Below are 20,370 nucleotides of genomic sequence, written 5' to 3' on the forward strand. Positions count from 1 at the left end.
TGCTGGCAAAGAAAACAATGTAAATTCTTTCTGAGAGCCACTGGACATCCCTGTGCCTTGCTTTCTGTTTGAAGGAGAGAGCCAACATGCTCCGGTGGGATTAACCAGCAGTCACACTTTTGTATTACTTATTTAAAAATGAGGAAGCAGGAACAATACAGTATGTTGTGAGACGCTGTCATACAACCTTCAGAGCAAATGACATCATCTCTTGTACTTGTTAACACAAGGGCCCTCTGGTTACCCTCCAAGGTTAGGGGAGATATAAAAGACCGGAAACTACATTGTGACGTAACCATCAACCACGCCCAGATAGATACGTGCTCAATTATGTGAAAAATAAGGGATTCTCCGTGTGATTTGGGTCACGTCGTGCCAGTTGGAGAAAAGCGAAATCCCACTAAGCGTCGACAACGTGGTTCCTCGACGGCCGACGTCAGAATCTCGACACGCTACGTAGACGTGACGCGCAGGCTGCTGCGGTGTAGCCACGCCCCTCCCACCGTCAACAACTGGATTCCAGCTATTTGTATTTTTCGTCAACTAGCGCCGCTAGCCTGCTAACTATGACCAATTTCTGTCGTAAAAAAACGAGGTAGCCTCGCCGGATAGACGCGTGTTCGGTGTCGTCTGCCCGAAACCCCCTTTTCCCCGTCGATGGCTTGCGCCGACGTGCGGTCAACGCGAGCTAAAGGACCGACGAAAGCGGAGCGGTCGCCGCGCACCCCCGTCCTTTAGCCGCCTCTGAAACCAGCTAACGGCTAACCACTAACCCCGCAGCAGACAGCTCGCTAGCTGGCTGGCAGAAAGCTGGTTCGGCTAACTACGTGCCTTTTAAAAAAAAAACAGTAAACCGTATTTACTCCGCGAAACCATGAACTGCCGCTGACATTTGTGAGTATAAACCCCCGTGTTCCGCCTCCGTAGTGTCAAATAACTGAATGCCATTTGCTGCGAGTCGCCTCGCCGGGCTAACCGCGGCTCCGCGGAGCCACGCCTGGGCCGTTTAAACCCCCACGTTTGAGGCGGACGGCACCCGACGTCGCGTGTCGTTAGTGTTCAGTTGTGTTGCGCTGAAAGTAATTCCCAATGTGTTCCTTTTTTCACAGGGAGGACCGAGGCCCGGTCGGTTGTCAACGTCGGAGTAACCAGAGCCCACAAATAGCCGACGGTGTAACGGGTACCGCTGCACGGTGCCGCCTCTGGAGACACGCCGGTGGCCGTCAGTCAACCTGCCGATGCGACGCTCCTCTTGACCCGCCACAGCTGCCAACATGATGCCGGTGAGTGAGAACAGAACTGCTTCCCCAGTTGTTGTCACGCTTTACTGGTGCTTTTTCAACATCCGAGCCTTCAGTGAGTTGGTGGCAGTGTGGGAACGGTCCGGTGTCACCCTCTGCAGAGCTTTTAATCTTGTTCTGTTACATTTGTGGGGGGTGGGGGGTCATTTACAATGGGAAGGTTTTGTCATGTGGTTCGTCTTGCTAAAAATGTAACATTAGGACAAAAAGATAGAGAGCACAGTTGACCCACCCACACACACACACACACACGCACACACGCACACACACCACTCCACTTGGCTAATCTATAAGTGAAATCAATTCCTGGGAACTAAAAGCTTTATTCTATCTGTGAACTATTCCAATATCTCTGCAGCCTCATTCCATAGCTGCGTCATGTATATTTACTTTGTGTTGGTGGTTACAAAGTTATGAGAAAAGGCAAATTTAACATGGCCTCTCCACAAGGTGATAGCACATGATTTGTAGTATCAGACTTTCTGTTGTGACTGAATGTTTGCTAGAAGCTGCACGTTGCAGAGAACCGAATACCTGAATAGAAACACTATAGGAGTCCTGCTTTGTTGGGACCTCTTTTGTTGTCCGTTGTGCTGAGATCGCCGTGGTGAATTGTTGGGAAAACTGCAGCGAACGCTGCATTTTTTTGGCCTTGAGGGAGGGGATCGTGATCTCAGACTGCAGGATAAATGTGACGGCGCCGCCATCAACGCCTCGCATCCATCCGTCTCAAAAATACAAGCACCGCGGTGACATTTCTGATTATCGTCAACACGAACCTCCCAGAGGACCTGTGAGCTTTCAGGAGTACAGAGTTAACGCGGTAGTAACTCCATATCCCCCCCCCTCGCAGCCGCCCGAGCTCTCGGGACTGACTGCGTCGTAAGCCTCTGTAGACGTTTTGTGCCCCGTGGCACCAACGAGCCATCAGAGTCAAGGAGCCAGTGGAGCAGAGCAGGCAGCGCGGCACCCGGCTCTCGCGTGACTCCGGCAGCCAATGGGACCGCGGCAGATGTAGGTCTGTGTGGCTGCGTCCACTAATGCTCTGTTGTTAAGGGGAACTTTTGAGCTGAGTAGATTGTCGAGTAGCATTAATCTCACGCAGCGGAAGCCGGGTCAGAGCTTGACTTAAACAACGTAACGGCAACGTAAACATTGCATGTTATTGCGCTTTTGATGTTTCTGGGCGGTTTATTGGTTTAAATATGACATCTCTTGTTATAAAATACTAAAGGTTTAATATACTACTATTACTGTTAGACCTTTTATCCTTCCAAATATGAGGTTTTAACCCTGTGGATGTCCTTTCTTATTGGTTGAAGAAGTATACAATATTTGACTTCCTCTCTGCACATTAGTCAGCTTACAATCAAAGGGACACTTTTGTTTCAAGCAGCAGATTACATTGAATAGGAGCCTGATACGTTCCCGTGCTTTAGTCCGCATTCATATTTTGTTAGTCCTCAAAAAGCAAATCCCGATAAGAATATGAACTCTCAAAGATGTTCGTCCTTGATAGACGTGTTTAGTTGCCGTCATTACCTGGTACCTTGTTGTTACACACATTTGCGCTTGTGTTTGGTTGGACATAATCCACTGTTCAATGTTTCTTTTTTGCTCGTCTCACTGAGTAAATACGTTTGGGAGAAAGTTCATCCTTTTTTTTTTCATTGCAAACACTTCAAAGTTTTAGCTCCTCAGAAGCAATATCCTGCCGGATCTTTCTTTTTCATCGAGGGAACCTCTTTGTGAGTTTTTGAGTGACAGCACTTGTGATAGGAAATGACCTGAATCCTCTCACTGGAGATTAGGCCACCCAAGCATCCCCTCCCCTCTCTTCTCCTCTCCCTCTCAGGAGTTAAATGATAAATGCCCCCGTGTCCGGATGATGCCAACTGTAGCCGGGGCTGGGCGATATCGAGAAAATCCAATATCACAATATACTTTACAATTACCATGATGTAGATAATGCAGTCATATTGTAGGGTTGACTGGTAAATATTAACACATTGGGATTTTGGGTGTTGATCATCCGTAACGTGGATATAATGACCAATGGAACAGTGCAGCGTTGCTTTATTGTAACACAACGTTACAATACAGCCTGGAAACCCTACACATTCTGATGTCTCATACCACAATATTGCATTCTTGCCAAATGTTGCGTTATGGATGCGTGTTTCCGGTCAAACGCTGTCAAACCCACAGACCGCATGAGGCAGATCCCCCATCTTTGCCTCCACATGGTCGCGCGCTGACCTGCTTGCCAGTAGCCAGCGTATTCTCATTAGCAGGCAGTCATTGGCGTTGCAGCTACTGGCAATTCCAGAGGACAATTTTCCAATTCAAGAACTTATCGGCACCCTTATCCAGCACCCTGGAACACCCCCCCTCCCCTCCCCTCCGCCCTCCTCTCTCTCTCTGTTACTGTTTGTTTCTGTCTAGCTCTCTCTCCCTCGCCGGCCCCCTCCCTCCCTGAATTACACATACAGCAAGTGTTTTTTCCTCCCGAGTCTCCTCTGCAGCAGTTTTCAGACGCGCGCGCGCACCGCTGTCGGTTTTTCGGAGGCTGTGCTCGGTATGGCATAGCAATTAAGTTGCATGGCTGCGCCAGCGACATTGCTTACAATGAAGAGGTTCGTGACCATAGTTTTGCGCAGCCTCGTTAGCATCTCCAAGGAGAACCCCATTTGGGCGAAGGAGCACCACCGGCCGCCAAAGAAGGAGATCAGGAGGAAACGGAGGGCGGTCAAAAGAGCCAAGACAATGGGCCGACGCAACTTAGTGAGGGCGGTCAGTATCTCTCTGGGGGCCAGTTTCTCTTTTCTCTGAATACACATTCAGCTCTTTTGGTAGTCGCTTTTTACTTGAAGGTATTGTGTGTCTCACGATGGATTATTTGAGGGTTTGTTTTGAAGGAGGAAAAACTGATTTTGAGTGCAGATTGTGACTGACTGTTTTTTATTTGATGTTGTTTTTACAATATTTATTAACTTTTTCTTGGCTATTTAATTTCTTAGATTACATGTTATTGTGAAATAGTAGGGTGCAAAATTGTATGTGTATTCAAAGTGATGGCCTCACTGGGCTGTTTTGTGTTCACTATTCTCCGTCCTGTAGTATGTTGTCTTATCCCGCTGGCTGCTCTCCAATATCTCCGGGGGGGGATTAGCAAAGTAATTATCACTAAAATGTAGACATAACTAGTCACTGCCTTTTGGCTCCTTCAGACCAGGTCCCGATAAAGCGACATCTACTCGTCTGCGGTGGCTCTCACAGGCCGACGCTCTGAGCAGCAACATGAAATTGTAGACGGGTGGACGGCGTTGCCTTGGAATAAGTGCCACAGCTCCGGTTTACCGTTTCATCATACGCGGTTTGCCAAAATATGAGCTTTCAGACTCGTAATCAGCGGAGTTAAATTGCAGAGGCTCCCATGCACAAGTGATTATACTCTTTTCAGTCCGGCTGCTGCAGAAAATGTCAATGAATCACACAGCTGCATTATGAAAAGGGTGAGTCACTTTGTCTCGGAGAAACACCCGGAGTCGTAACGTGTACGTAGCTCAGTGACTAAAGTCAGATGTCGTACTATTATGCACAGAAAATCATTGAAGCGCTACAAACGCACCCCGAGGCCACGCGTACCGTTATGCACCAATGAAATGCCATCGCACTCTGCGTGGAGCACCTGCTAAATGATTCATGAGTAAAATACCTGAAATGCAGCTATTTATTTATTTATTTTTACTCACTAGTGGGCTGTTTCGCAGGGTCCCAGTCGGAGGGTTCATCCGGTTTGACACTGAGAGACGCGTGTAAACAAAGTGCTGCTTATGTGTCTAGATGGCAAGAGCAGGTCAGCAGAGGCCTTTCATAGTAGGGTTTCATTTAGTATTATTCAGTTGTCTATTAAGCATGAATGGTGAAGGTCCAAAGCGCGCTGGGAATCCGGATTCCAGCTGAACTCTCATCCAAAATGCACAAGGCCTCAATAATAATCTTTCATTTCAAACCTTTATGTCATTGTGAACATCTCTCCAAACGCTTGGCCTCGTTTTAGTCCTGTTCTCCTCTCTGGCTCTCCCTGCACTTTATTTTATGATCTCTTCACTTTCCTGTTTATCCGCATTGAATGACACAAAAAGTGAAGCCTGCCACACGAAACAGGAAGGCACACCTTAACTCCCCCAGAGTGCCACATGAACCAGGGGGGGACAACAATCTGGCAGTTGGAAAAGCACACCATGGATGTGCTCTCACACTCGATATAGTGGAGTTCATATTAATCAGTTTGGCTTGTTTTCATTGTATTGTACGAAAGAAGTCCACGGTGGTGTGCACATGATGAAATGGTCATGTATACATTTATCTCTTCACCTTGCTAGCCTGCTGAGGATGTCGTCTCCAATGCTCGATAGCACTTGCAGACCTCTGAAGATTGAACATTTGGAATGAGGTTCATTTAACTCCCGATCATGTCCTCCGGCCTCCAGGCGATTCCGTTCAGCCATTCTGTCGCTCACATTTAGGAATATGTACTTTTCTTAGACATGACTCAACTTGTCCATTTTAAAAGTTGTTTCTTGATGATTGTATAATAACGTATTTTCTCTATGGGAGCACATACAGAAGCATGTGGGGGCTTGTGTTGCTACGCCTCACTCTAAACGCTCCGGCAGGCCAATTCTTGTTTAATCACGGCAAACAAGAACGCGGCAGGTACAGGCACGAGTCCACCAGCAGCTCAAAGTAACACTTTGATGCTGGCCGACAGCAAAATGTCTCATCAGCAGACTGGCCCTTTCTCTTTTTTTCCTCTCTCTCTCTGTTTGTCCTCTAACCACAACATCAGACACCGATATATATATATTCATTTTTATTTGTTTCGCAGCATAAATACACTACAAGATGTTTAATTTAAACATATGAGGGTATCTTCATGTTTCTCGTCATCTTCCTCTTTCAGATGATACTGACGGTGTACCTCAGCGATGGCGAACAGGCCGCGACCGAGGTGCCCATCACCCCGGAAACGACGTGCCGCGACGTGGTCGAGTTCTGCAAGGAGCCCGGCGAGAGCGGCTGCCACCTGGCCGAGGTCTGGAGAGGCAACGGTGAGAAGCGGCGCCGGTTTGTGAAACTCCATCATCGCTGAGCTCGACGCTTCGCTTGCATGCCGCGATCATTTAATTATGATCCTCATTGAAGAAAGTCGGTAAGCGCGGTTTGCGCACGACTCCCCGGAGGAGAATGACGGCGACACCATGGATAATGCATGAGTTCTGCGCCCTCAAAGGGAACGAATGTGTGTATTCACAAGAGCACGACGGCCACTGTCGCACTACAATAATCTACTTGCGTGTTGGTACAGTCCCACAGGACTGTCCCAACTGATCCTACTTGGGCCAAACGCCGCAGTGGTGCTGACACACCCGGTGTGATCAGCATTTTTTTGCTGAGGGGGTCACTCTCCCGTTGAAAGAAAATAGTCCAAGCCGAGGGCTTTATTAACCCGCGTTATGCAATCGTGCTCGGCTGGCGCCTCACAATGCGGCTGTCTGCCCCTGAAACCTCCTGTCTTTGTCCCTTTGTCGCGCTGTGCTCACAAAGTGCCGTCCTCCTGAAATGTAAAAAAAAAATAATAATAAAAATGCCCGGCACAGAAAAGTTGCAATTCACTAATCTCAGTGGTCCCGGGTTTTTTTACAGGGATCATCCGCCATTTTTAAAATATTCATTCTAAAATCCTACACACTGGCAACAGACAACAGCGTAAAGTAATGGCAATGAGTTCTATAGAAAGTGCGTTAAACGGTGCCCCGAGCTCTGTTTTCACGTGAAATATGTTTAACAAACTGAACTTTTCTGTCTCCGTAGAGCGAGCGATCCCCTTCGAGCACATGATGTACGAACATTTACAGAAATGGGGACCTCGCAAACAAGAAGTGAAGTTCTTCCTGCGGCACGAAGATTCCCCGACGGAGAGCAGTGATCAAGGTGCGTGTGGTTGGAAGTCTCCTCTGTGTGGAGGTCTGCGTAGTCTCTCCCTGTGGGAGGGAGTGGAGAGTGGAGTCGAGTGTTGCCGTGGGAACAGCGGACACCTGTTCCGCATGGCCGCTCGGCTATGGACGCTGGTATTTAGGGCTTTACCAAGCGTCTTTAAATCGTTTTAAAGTATTTAAATCGTGCTTCAGTTGTTTCTGCTGTCGTCACTTTCGGAACAAAATTCAGTAAACTTGAACTTGAAATGTGGTTCGTCGGCTTGAAAGAGGAGAAAGAATTGTTAGACCCAAATGACAATATTGCGTCGGAATGTCTTAACTCTAACAAATATGGAGATTTAAAGCAGATTATTACATGATTACATTTTTCAAGGAATTTTGACTTTTGCACTGTGTGATGCTCTGTATTTCTTCAAAATCACCAGTCTGATACAATCCATCGTATCCACCATCTATTCTAATGCTACAAATGGTGAAAGCAAACTATTCACTACTGGTATTGAACCTGCTCTGAGTGAAGCGTAAGTCATGCTTTATCTGCCGGTTTAAACAAATTCACTAGACGTGTTGGACGAGGATCTAACATTTAACACACACTCCCATTGTATGACATGAATTCTTTTTGCATACGGGTTCAGGTGGAATAACAATCCAGGTGTAAATTGCATCCAAGCTTAGAATCCTTCACTGAGACCTGCTCTGCACGTTACCAGATACTCATTAAGGTACTCTGCTGGAATTGAACTGAGCTCAGAGCACAAAGGTCGACATGTAAAGGAAGTACTCAAAAAGTTAACAGGCGGCAGAGAAACTCCTGATGAAATCCTGGTCTGATTCATATTTAATACCTGATTTAGAAAGTGTACTTTTGCAGCAAAGGTACCGTCAAGATATCGGTGGATTCTTTCTTTCTTTCGATCTCTTATCTCTTCCCGGGGTGTTTAAATCATCTACCCTCATCTTTCCATCAAGCATTTCTAAAAAAGGAGTTTGAGTTAGGTGGCTTTAGTCAGCAGAGCTTGTCCCAGTTTCTACGCTTCTATCATGAGCAATCACGTCAGTGAATTCTGAAACTATTCTTGACAATGGTTGTTTCCTGTGTGTGCCTGTGCCAGTTTGTGATGGGGACTCTTTTCTTTTTGCAGGGAGTCAGCAGTCTCAGGATCAAACGAGTCGCAGAAGTGGAAGCACTGGAGAGAAGCACAGTGAGAACGGGGTGAGGCTGTTAGTGGTATTATCTAAGTTATTTGAAGTAGAAATGTACTTTTACAGAAGGAACCAGCTCCTCGGGCCATTATAAAGTCCCTCGTAGGTGCACGACTGGATAACGATAACAAGAGACGAAAATAGAAACAAAATCAATATCATTACTTAAACAAAAGGAAATTTTCTCCGCCCCGTCTTCAGCTCTGAACAATATTCATAATATTCGAGGGCCCATTGTGCTGTTAAAGATTTAAGCTACTTAGCTAGACGGCGTTAGTACTGATTCCCAAGAGCCGTTTTGTTCGCGCTATTCTGACATCTGCCTTTGACCAAACCCCGGCACGTTGTTCTAATCGTCACTAGACGATTAGCTCTGCGTGATATATCTTATATAAGTAGTTTTAGGCGTGTTCGAGGGTAACATCACGGACCTTGGTGACGCACCACGTTTCCACACCACATTTCCCTCTCAGGTGTCCCCATTGTTGTGCATGTTGAACTCTCTCTTCGGGATGGGTGTTCTCGGAGATATGAATGAGTCTGGTAAGAGCGGCCTGTGGCATCCTTTCTCTCTCCGACCAGCCGTCCCAGATTTCACAAAAGCAAAGTGTTGCGTTCAAGGAATTGTAGCTAATTCGACCTTGAGGGGAGGAATCCAGCACAGCAGGAAATGGAAGGGTTTTTGTTTTTAAAAAGCAGGGCTGTAGCACAAAAGCACCCCGAAGCCATTCTTGCTATTATCCAGTAAAACCGGTTTTGACCCTGTCAGGAAGCATCACACGGTTATAGTTTTACGATTCTTGAAATTGGCTACTGTTCAACTCTTCGAAACCTATTAACCTCCACCAAGCAAGAACCACTAACTTACCGCTGCTTTGGTGCAAACGTTATCAGCTCCCACCGCCGACTCTGCTCAGCTTCCACAGCGCCGAGGCCCAGTTGAGTTTTTTTTTTTTTTTTCCTAATATCCGATTTAGCGGATTATATCTGTCGGCCCGCCGGATGACATAACGGGCCCTAAGAGGATCACTGCGTCGGATTTTCCAGGGCTGCTGCCCAACCCCCCTTTCACCCCCCCCCCCCACCCCCCCATCCATGGGCTTCATCCTTTGGAGAGGACGCTGCCTCGTAAAGAGCAGAGGTGCCTCGAGGGAGCGCTTCCACGATCACACCATCACAATCGATATATTTTAATGTCACATTTTAGCACGCAGACTTGATGATGACAGAGTTTCGGCGGTATTCAGATGTCTCATTTACTCCCGAGTGAGTCGACAAAATAGGAATCTTTAGCCTAATGGTGTTTTCTAGCAAGAAAGTGTGTGGACACTTTCTCATTCAATGAAATCATGAAAATATTATTCATTAATGACTGATTGTATTCATTGCTCTATATATGTTAATGTCAATTAGATGAGGATGATTATTTCTATTATCTCTTAATCTGCAGTTAATGTTGATGAGCTGATGGACCCTTAGGTCTTTTTTTTTGTTTTGTTTTCCCTCCCGATCAAAATCAAATATTGTGCTCTTACAAAGTTCTTTGCTCTTCAGAACATTATCACGCAAGTGTTAATCATGAATAATAACATTCAAAATTATAATCCTGATGATTATTTTATCTACATGATAATGTCTCATGTATTGCTCTCCATTCCAGCCACGTATGGATCTATAGAGCAGTGAAGAGCGACGGCTGCTCCTCCGGCTCCCAACCACCATTTAGATATTATCTGTACTGCTGATACTGAAATTGAAGTGTTCACAGATTTAACTCGCAACTGAATGTTGTTGTTCTGCCAAATTGCGTGAGGAAGACCAGTGGCTAACCTTTCTTTAAGCTCATCGTACAATATTACCATTGAAATGAGTTTTCCTCCTCGTGAACGCAGCCTTTCACCCGCATTTCATAGTATGGAAGCACCCAACAAGCAATTACTGATGGAAATGTATAAAAATGCTTCTGTATCAGCCATCACCGTGCAGATTTCAGTGTTTTGTTTAACACTTCTTGTGTGTGTGTGTGTGTGTGTGTGTAGGTGGGGAATCAGCGCGTTGAGCTCACGCTGTCAGAGCTGCAGGAGATGGCCACCCGGCAGCAGCAGCAAATCGAGGCTCAGCAGCAGATGCTTGTCGCAAAGGTAAAGTCTTCTCAGTTTTCTCTTAATATGAATGGAAAGTTAAAAGAGTTGGATGCTTCACAAGACAACTGCAATTTCCTCCCGATGTTCCAGTTTAACAGTCACGTCTGAAGCACCACCTCAGAATTACACAGGAAATTATGTTAGAAAATTGGTCAGTCCTTACCAAACCTTCCCTTAAGGACTAAATACACTCGCGTTGCTCTACTCTGGTCCAAAGAGGGCGTGCCATGACCCGAAACCGGGACAAACGTTATGTAACAAATGAGATGGGAGGCAGGATGAGTCACTGTGCTGCGATTGTCCAGTTTGTCAGAATTCATACTTCATACCGTCTTTATGGAAACTCATGCACAGACATCGCCGTGTTTACTCGAGCATGTACATAACTCATGGTTTTCAGGACCAGGGATACTACCGTTTTTTTTTTGTCAGTTCAGTCACAAAAAGGAGATTTCATCACGTAATGGGAGGAATAAGAAGCTTCACACAACCAGTCGACCAGCTCAGTGCCCCCACTGAGGCTGACCACCAGGATCAGTCATGCAGGATGAAGCCCAGCGCAGACCTGCGGATAGAAAGTCATTCGTTGCCTTTGTGGTAGTCGGGGGGGGGGGGAATAGGCCCTGCAGTCATTTGGAAACCTGGGCCTGTCATTTCCTATTTTAGGATCTGAACTGGAGCAGTTCTCAGTTGGATGAAGTCATCTGATCCGAACAGTCAGTCTTGACGAATCACAGCATTTCATTTTGTGCATACAGTGGAAGGATTTAGCCTAGTTTCCGGGCATGTTTGGGGCTGCATCGTGTTTTATTTCCTGTTGCCAATAAATAAAATAAAAAACGTCCATCCCTCTGAAGGAGCAACGCTTGCGTTACCTGAAGCAGCAGGAGCGCCGTCAGCAGCAAACCGTGTCAGAGAGCGAGAAACTGCAGAAGCTTAAGGAGCGCGTGGAGAGCCAGGAGGCAAAGCTCAAGAAGATCCGGGCCATGAGAGGCCAGGTGGACTACAGCAAGGTCATCAACGGCAACCTGTGTATGTATACTTTGAATGTGCACATCATTCAATGACTATACGGTGCGATTGAGTCGTTTTTTTCCTCGTAACAAACAAGCTGACCTTGTGTCTTATTTATTTTTCGTTCCCCACATCCAGCGGCAGAGATCGAGCAAGTCAGCAGCCTGTTCCAGGAGAAACAGGCCGAGTTGCAGTCGGCGGTTTTGAGGGTGGAGCAGCTCAGCCTGCAGCTGGAGGACCTGCGCAAGGGGAAGCTCAACGGCATCCAGACCGCCCTGGGCAGCCAAGTCACCGGCGCCGCCGCCCTGGAGCTCCGCAAACTCTACCAGGAGCTGCAGGTACCGTGTAGTAGGAATACGCCTTTTGTTGAGCCATGTTGTCTTCACCCGCTGAAGTTTTTGCCGCTGCGTTTTGTCGCCCTCCACAGATCCGGAACAAGCTGAACCAGGAGCAAAACAGCAAGCTGAAGCAACAGAAGGATCTCCTCAACAAACGCAACATGGAGGTGACGCTCATGGACAAGCGCATCAGCGAGCTGCGGGAACGCCTCTACAAGAAAAAAGCTGAGGCACGTCAAAAAGAAAACCTTCCCGTAAGAACAAGAGCGTGCAACGCGTCCCCTCGTTAAGACTCTTTTTGTGTGACAAAAGCCCCCTTTGAGCCAGTGGGAATTCCGTCCCGACAAAACAGGCCAAAATACAAGTCAAATAGTTAAGAAATCATGGCTACCGACTTGTTTGTTCTTAATACATGAGATGTCTCCATTTACATCTTTAGTGTTCCCCCTGTTGACTGTCCTGATGCTTGAATCTGTTCCCGACTGTCTTTATAGCTGAACAGAGCCAACGGGCCTCCCTCTCCCCAGCCGGCTACCGGTACTCTCGGCCGCGTAGCTGCCGTCGGGCCGTACATTCAGGTTCCTGTACCGGGTCGACAGGAAGGAGGCTACAACGTTCCACCGGATCCCCTCAAGCCTCAGACCCTCGGGGTTAACAACCAAGCCAACCACGGCCGCATCAAGTCAGGTTGGTTGAAAACCCGCAACGTTACAATTGCAGATTTCTTGGCACCTCTCCCACAAATAAAATTAATTTCCCTGTAAAGCAAAACTGTAGTAGTGGAAACCAGTTGCTACACTATTTGTAGTTTTGATTGGAGATTTATGAAGGAAGCAGGAACGTGGCCAAGGCGAGAGCATAGTGTCTGGATTCTGGATTAATTACTCCCACAAGCAGAAGTCTAGCGACACATCTTGCATGTCCTGAAATCCCGCCCCCGGGGGCCACCGACTGTTACAGTTGTTTTCCTTCCTGCCTGCACTTGATTTCCTTTTTCCTTCCTCTCTAACCTTGTGTCTCTACCTGTGCTGTGCACACCGTGGCTTCCCTTTCCTCTCCGGCGCGTCGGTGCTTTTCCTCTTTCCCCGTGACATCTCTGTTCTCACTGGGTGCTGGGCGGGGGCAACTCTTTCCCGGGGCAGACGGCGTGCGCAAGCCTCCCGGCCCCTGGAAGGTGTCTGATTTAGACATCGTTGTGGACCCGGTGCCCTCGGCCCTTCCGGAATCGCACCCGGGCACCGCAGCCTCCACGGGCTCTGACGGCTCGTCCCGTGAGTGCACAGCGCTGCGTTAACAAGAGATGGCACCTACTGAACCTTCTCTCTCGGTTGTAGCACGGGATCCTTGCATTTGGAAATCTCATACTCTGTTTGATTGGCCACGAATTGAAGATTTGTCAGAATAAGCTCTGTCCAATCGCTCCCTCAGCCCCTCTCCAGTCGCATCCCCATCTGATGTTTTTTTATGCTGCGCAAAACTAATTCACTGTAAAAGTAATGGAACAGATTTTCCCCACAAGCTGACCTGCACAGCTGGAGCATCTGCACTCTGTTAACGCAAACAATGGCTGACCGATGGAAGCGTCCTTGTTTGGCGTCATTAGGTTCTCCTGCCAGCGCAGCGAACATGTTGACTTTTTCCATTTGGAGGGTTTCCTCTCTTGATTGGCTAATGACGTCAAAGCAGCAGTCAAAAACTGCAGAAATGTGAAGCTCTCAGTGGCAGCCGCCGTAGTGCAGAAGAAAGCATCCCTGACAAAGCGCTGCTGGTCCCCGTCTGTGTTTGTGCACTTCTGAGAAGGTTCAATGAGTTGAGCGCCTCCTAAATACACACACAAAATGTTTTAGGCTAATTTTCCATCCCCCAGTCCGCCTAACCTTAACCATCACTTCACATCGCCACGACAACCGAGCCTGGAGAATCACTTAACACGCACAAGGGAATGAACTTGTGCGTGTTAAATTGTCATCGTATTCACTTAGCAACTGTCACTGGGTAACTGTGACGACGCAGTTCAAGCTGTTTGCTTCTAGACTCCTGTAGTGTCTGTAGAACTGCTCCACAATTACTGCATTAGTCTAAGAATATATTGGAAGCTGATTTTTAAACAGATTTCCCTTTAATGTGGATACATTGATTGTTTGTTTTAAACTTCCTGTACAAAAAAGCCTATTGGAAATCTGAAAAGCTGTGATTGACTTTTGAGACTTTTTGGATGTTTTTAAGAGTGCTGTTGTAATATCATATAACTACCTTCTTGTGGAATTGTGTCACAACCATCGTTGTGGTTTTCTTTTTCTTTTTAACCTATTCTCAAATCCTTTTTGTACTCCACAAGTAATCAGATTTGTCTTAAAACAAACGGTATCTTCTACTAACTCATATTTACCAAAATACTAATGCAGATACATTCATTTTCATCATTGCTGTGAAGTGAAGGCTCAGGATTTGTATCCTATTGATCCATAGCAATGCATGTATGCATAGGAAAAGATGTAAAATCTGATGACCTAAAATATCTCTTAATGCGTCTGGTTAATGATGATGGGCTTCTCAAAATCCTGAACCCTCCGTTCATCACCAGTCCTCGGTCAAAATGGTACACGTATGTGTTCTTTGTGATTGATTAAAAATGTCACACATGTTGTTGAAATCCCGTCACCCATATTCCACTTCATGTGGTTTATCACATCTTTCACATTTAAAAAAATGCACCATTTTGACCTGCCGGATGTGTGGATGTGCTTTGTCATTACCGTGACTAATGCCTCAATCACTCGTCACTCACCGTGTCCCGTTTGTTCCCCCAGCTAATGATTCAGGTTGGCCTACTTTAGGAAAGACCAACGCGTCTCTAAAGCCCCCTGAGAGACGGGACTCTGGGGCTGACACCCAGGGCAAGAGCCCCCCCTCAGGCACCTCCGTCGCTCCAAGTGCAGAAAAGGTTTGTCCTCTTTCTTCAGATCCGTCCGATGTTTTTGCAGCTTCTTACCTCGGATGTCATTTCACATTTTAATTATTATGTATTTTTTTCATTAATGGGTATTTGTCTGCGATTTCAGGCTTCTTCGCAGGACGGCAAAATGGCCGCGTCCTCCCCCGCCATATCCAAGCCACAGCCGCCCCCCTACGGCTCCCACCTCACCGTCGCGCACTCGGCCAGCTCCTTGGAGCGGCGCAAGGACGTGCCCCCTCCCCGCCCGCTGCCGAACCCGCCGGCTCCCGCTTGGCCCCGCGTCGCCCCCTCCACGGGCTCCTCCTCCCAGCAGATCCAGCAGCGGATCTCTGTGCCGCCGAGTCCCACCTTCCAGCCCAACGCGCCGCTGTTCCCCCCTGGGCTGAGCGAGCGGCTGGACGCCCCGCCCGCTGTGGCCGTGCGCCCCTTTATCCCGGACAGAGGGTCGCGGCCTCAGTCGCCCCGAAAGGGCCCGCCCACCATGAACTCAAGCTCCATCTATCACATGTACCTCCAGCAGGCGGCGCCAAAGAGCCAGCCACTCAAGTCTGCCCTCAAAGCAGGTAAGGGTAAGGCAGGGATTTGTGAGACCTCGCATACCGGGGGGTGGGGTATCTACAGTATCTCTTTTATTGTTGCTGCTACTGACTAGATAACAGCATAATCTGGTATCAAAATCTGGCATTAGATCTGTATCTCAATCTTTATTGCGACTGAAGACTATGTAAAAATAGCTTTTAGTCGGATCGGTATATATATTTTTTTATTATTTTTTCTGTGGGTAAGAAAAAGAAATTGATAATGAAATGTTGGCCCGTAATCATGTGTCAAGGACAAATGCTATAAATGGGCTTATGTCAGCCTCAAATATACTTGTTCTTCCCTGATTTTATGTTTTTTGAAATTAAGTACATTTAGGTTTTGGATAGTGAGTAAACGACAAAGAATCTTACGACGTCTTTCTGGGAAATATTGATGGCCAATTTTAACTTTTGAACATTTTCTATCTTGTCAATAAATAAATAAAACATTTGTCAGGTGAATTGGGGATGAAAATAAAAAATGATGTCAATGACCTCCAGTTCAATCTCCCACTCTCTCTGTCTCCAGTATATGGGAAGCCCGTCCTGAACCCCAGCTCGACTCCGCCCTCCCCTCTGCCTTTCGTCCAGGCGGGAGGGGCCTTCCCATTGCTCCAAGGCCCCGCGGGCGGCGAGGATGCTCTGGACGGGGAACTTGATGTCCCCGATTTCTTCCAGCACCCGGAGCCGTTGGCGCCGCCTCCCAGTGTGGAGAACATCCCTCGACCGCTCAGCCCCACCAAGCTGACGCCCATGGTGCACTCTCCGCTGCGCTACCAGAGCGACGCCGACCTTGAGGTGCTCCGCAAAAAGCTGGCCAACGCTCCGAGGCCACTCAAGAAGCGCAGCTCCATCACGGAGCCGGAGGGGCCGAGCGGACCCAACATCCAGAAACTGCTCTACCAGAGGTTTAACACTCTGGCGGGAGGCATCGAGGGGAGCGGAGTCGGCGGGTCAACCGGTGGCAACGGCGCGGGTAGCGGAACGCCGTTTTATCAGCCGGCTAATCCCCCCGCGTATCAAGGAGGCGACTCTGTGACCGACAAAGACAACGGTAACCTCCCCTCGGAGACGCCGGGGGCGGAGCAGCCGGGCTTTGAAGCTCCGCCTCCATCGACGGACACAAACGACAACGAGCCGCCGGAGATGGATCCCGCCGAGGCGGCAGAGGACGACGACGACGATGACGACGACGACAACAACAACAACACGGGAGGCTCTGAGTCGTTGCTGCCGAGCCCCGTGCTGGAGGCGTCCACGCCGGAGGAGAGCGGCGCGCTGGTCTCGCAGCCCCTGGTGAGAGACACTCACCTGTCGCATTCTAAAGAGAGGTTTAGAACAGATGAACTAACATCTCCTTCCTGCACCTTCACAGGACAAGCGCACCAACCTGAAGAAGCCAAACTCTGAGCGCACGGGCCACGGCTTCAGGGTGAAGTTCAACCCTCTGGCCCTCCTGCTGGATGCCTCGTTGGAGGGAGAGTTTGACCTCGTCCAGAGGATCATCTATGAGGTATGTCACGACCGTGTGAGTATACTTTTGATTTATCTGCAATTGCACGCTTTCGGTGATACGCACTCATCTTTTGATCTGGGTCTGTCTTTTTTTTAATTTTTTTTATTCCAGGTGGAAAACCCTAGCACCGCCAACGACGAGGGCATCACGCCCCTGCACAACGCCGTGTGTGCGGGACACCACCACATAGTCAAGTTCCTGCTGGATTTCGGTGTGAATGTCAACGCTGCAGACAGTGACGGGTGGTGAGCGATGACGCACGTTAGTCAGGTGGATTTCTTCCCGTTGTTTTTATTTCTACATTTCGCTTGACTTTCCCGTCGGTCTCAACAGGACTCCGCTTCACTGCGCCGCCTCCTGCAACAGCGTTCATCTCTGCAAGCTGTTGGTGGAGTCGGGGGCGGCCATCTTTGCCAGCACCATAAGTGACGTGGAGACGGCTGCAGATAAATGCGAGGAAATGGAAGAGGGTTACATCCAGTGCTCCCAGTTTCTATACGGTGAGAAACAACCCATCACTCTTAAAAAGACTGCAATTTGAATTGGATAACGACACTCTGTTTCGGACATTCCCCTGCAGGTGTTCAGGAGAAGATGGGTGTCATGAACAAGGGCACCGTGTACGCTCTGTGGGACTACAAAGCTCAGAACCAGGACGAGCTTGCGTTCGGGGAGGGGGACGCCATCACCATTCTGCGGCGACAGGACGACAGTGAAACCGAGTGGTGGTGGGCGCAGCTGGAGGACAACGAGGGCTACGTACCCCGGAACCTGCTGGGGGTAACGACAAAATATATCACATTTAGTCTGATTCAACTAAAACGGTCGTGGTCTCATTTGTTTATCCTCATTAAAGACTGAAGAGCTGAAATCACGAAAGGTTTATCTGATGGCACAAAACTACTAACGTTTGATATTCTTGTTAAAGGGGTGCTTAAAATCAGCTTTTCATTCTTTCAAGTTTTCAAGCCTGATGCAAATCTGCAGACTATCTGATAAGCCAGAAAGGACTTTTTTGACTGATTGGCGGGTTGAGTTTCAACATTGGTTGTTGCCGCTATTCACTGCTTTCATTTGATAGGATTTCGACAAATCGACTTAAGTCACGGGTTTGGTTCAGCGACAAAGTACATACTAACAAACGTGAATAACAATCAACCATGTCATCTCCTGTTTCTGTTTGCTCTCTGCAGCTCTATCCAAGGATCAAGCCTCGTCAGCGCTCTCTAGCATAGCGTCTCACTGCACCGACCTCTGGCCGTCGGCTGAACTAGTGACCGAGCCAAGAGCCGAGAAACAAAGGGGCCCCGTGCTGCGCCTGCTCCCCGCGGCCGTGACCTCCCCACAGCCCCTCTTTTGTCTTTTTCTCTCCGATGCAGCGGGCAATAAACACTAAGCACACACATACACAAGCAAAGGCCAAAATCTGTTAAGCCTGATCCCGTTCTCTCACACCTCCCCCTCCCCACCTTTCAGCCTGGTGCTCTGTCGCCGCCCCAACGTGATCTTCCCCGAGTCAGCGTCGGCTCCGTGTCCGACGTCGACCAGGAGAATAACACACTAACCCGTGTCTCAGTATTTTCTCGCAGTGGTCACACTTCTCCGGCCACGCGCTCTGTGGTGAAACTGGTTGCATGACACTCAACGGCGACCGAAAAATTAAGCCCCCCCCCCTTCTCCCCCCTGTGGTGAGATGGTGCTGATTTCTGTTGGTGAAATTTGCTTTGAATTACGGTTCATTAGTTTTAATGCAAAATGGAAAAAAACGGACCCTCATGCACGAAAAACGAACTAACAGAAAAAACGTGCTTCGTGTTCGATTTTGCTGTAGTCTAACCACCAAAGATAAATATAGATTTGACAATTACCCTCTAATCATTAACAGCTCCCAGGGGTTAACGTCCATCTTGATATTGTCACGATTAAGAAAGGAAACTGTTGTGAATCCAAAGTGTTAACGACACGGTCCAGTCAGAACAAATCACACGTAATAAAGAGGAATATAGATCATCAGCACACATCATTTGAGGACTTGGTTTTTCTCGTCATTGTTCAGAATCTGGATGCAGGGCAATCCAGTTTTTCTGTTAAATGGGATTCCAAGATCGGTTAAGCTGTGTGAAAAAACTGGATTTTTATGTGTGGTAATCTGATCTCTGAAGTGAAGAAATACTGCTGTTTCCAAAAAAGGATACTGTGATGCGAATGGTTGACAAACTGTATTTTGCGTTACCAAAAAAAGGATTTCTGTAGGTCGTTTTTGTGTAAAATATATCTCTTACGGTATGGTTGTCATTCGGGACTTGACAGTGGTGACACGGGAAAGAATGGCTCCTCAGACAGAAACGCGATAGTTTGCTAAGTTTAAAGTCATTAACAGTATAGTGTTTTTAAACGTACAAGTTGGTTCTCACTTTGAAGATTCATGCATTTGTTTTTCCTGACTTCCGGCACCGGATTAGATTTACAATCAAACTCGACAACATGGCAAGACGACCATGAAAAGGACACAAGTGCAAGAAAATGAAGGACACTCCAGACACTGTGCTTCTAAACCACTGAAATCATCCCTGGAACCGTTACACAAAGTAATGTTAACAAACCCCACTTGAAACACTTAATCTCAGGACCATCGTGGTGCTGCTGACACTGTTCCACCACCAAACTAGTGATCGTATTTATATTTTCTATCTCTACCAAACATCTCCTTCATTTTAGTAGCGTACCAAACCTACAAGACGCTACAAAATTTGAAAAAGAAAAAAAAATATCTCTCACGGGTAAAAATGATTGACGTTATTTTGTGTGAAATGTGAATCCCGGGTTCTCTTCCTCCTTCAGGTATTCACCATTCCAGTAACACTCTCACGTGTGTTGTATGTCTCACCACTTAAAAGTCCTTCAGCCTGTTCTGAACCTGGAGTGAGTGAGTGAGTGAGTGAGTGTGATGCCACGTGTGGCCCAGGGGCTTAAATCTGTACATAGTGTGAGGAGACGTGCTGTGTGTTTGCCGTATGTACAAACGCTGTACTCACAGGTTGAATTGTGTAAATGTGAATAATAAAACGGAAGCTCTGGCATGACTTGACGTCTTTCAGTGTTGTATCAGGGAGAGGAGGCCGCGTGACGTTTTACGACTCGTGGAAATGTATTTATTTTTCCTAAAAACGCAGTCGAGCGCGATTTACTGAGGAGCAGCCGTCTTAAGTGTCTGTAATGAAAAAGGGAGAGCCAGTGAAAGAGGATCACCGCTGTTGGTGGCAAACGACCCAGAGCCGAGTCGTGGGGCTACTGGTCTAATTTGACCAA

The 20,370-nt window shown here is 47.7% G+C and overlaps 1 protein-coding gene across 28 annotated transcripts; it reads left to right on the top strand.

Moving 5' to 3' along the window:
- The first annotated feature begins 201 nt into the window (after nucleotides 1-201).
- ppp1r13bb (protein phosphatase 1, regulatory subunit 13Bb) lies at nucleotides 202-20,144 on the top strand. 28 transcript variants are annotated; one of them, XM_040161548.2, is made up of 19 exons: nucleotides 382-894; nucleotides 1,110-1,283; nucleotides 6,271-6,418; nucleotides 7,182-7,301; nucleotides 8,452-8,522; nucleotides 10,552-10,653; nucleotides 11,514-11,688; nucleotides 11,809-12,008; nucleotides 12,098-12,262; nucleotides 12,503-12,695; nucleotides 13,151-13,279; nucleotides 14,819-14,952; nucleotides 15,071-15,527; nucleotides 16,075-16,841; nucleotides 16,921-17,073; nucleotides 17,173-17,306; nucleotides 17,395-17,561; nucleotides 17,642-17,841; nucleotides 18,255-20,144. In XM_040161548.2, exons 2-19 carry the CDS (start codon nucleotides 1,275-1,277, stop codon nucleotides 18,294-18,296), a joined length of 3,366 nt encoding a protein of 1,121 aa, XP_040017482.2. In that variant the 5' UTR covers nucleotides 382-894; nucleotides 1,110-1,274; the 3' UTR covers nucleotides 18,297-20,144. The 28 variants fall into 28 exon arrangements, with proteins under 28 accessions (XP_077949345.1, XP_040017482.2, XP_077949339.1 ...); XM_078093213.1 differs by having other exon boundaries at nucleotides 16,921-17,058; XM_078093214.1 differs by having other exon boundaries at nucleotides 12,098-12,238.
- Nucleotides 20,145-20,370: the final 226 nt, after the last annotated feature.

The sequence above is a fragment of the Gasterosteus aculeatus genome, chromosome 18 (genome assembly GCF_964276395.1).
Source record: "Gasterosteus aculeatus chromosome 18, fGasAcu3.hap1.1, whole genome shotgun sequence".
Classification (NCBI taxonomy): domain Eukaryota; kingdom Metazoa; phylum Chordata; class Actinopteri; order Perciformes; family Gasterosteidae; genus Gasterosteus; species Gasterosteus aculeatus.

What these genes read in the sequence shown, in the direction of transcription:
- ppp1r13bb (XM_040161543.2), top strand. Translation starts at nt 3,930, where the DNA reads ATGAAGAGGTTCGTGACCATAGTTTTGCGCAGCCTCGTTAGCATCTCC. An exon ending in GACGCAACTTAGTGAGGGCG is followed by an intron (nt 4,095 to 6,270) that starts GTCAGTATCTCT and finishes TTCCTCTTTCAG; the next exon opens with ATGATACTGACGGTGTACCT. An exon ending in CGAGGTCTGGAGAGGCAACG is followed by an intron (nt 6,419 to 7,181) that starts GTGAGAAGCGGC and finishes CTGTCTCCGTAG; the next exon opens with AGCGAGCGATCCCCTTCGAG.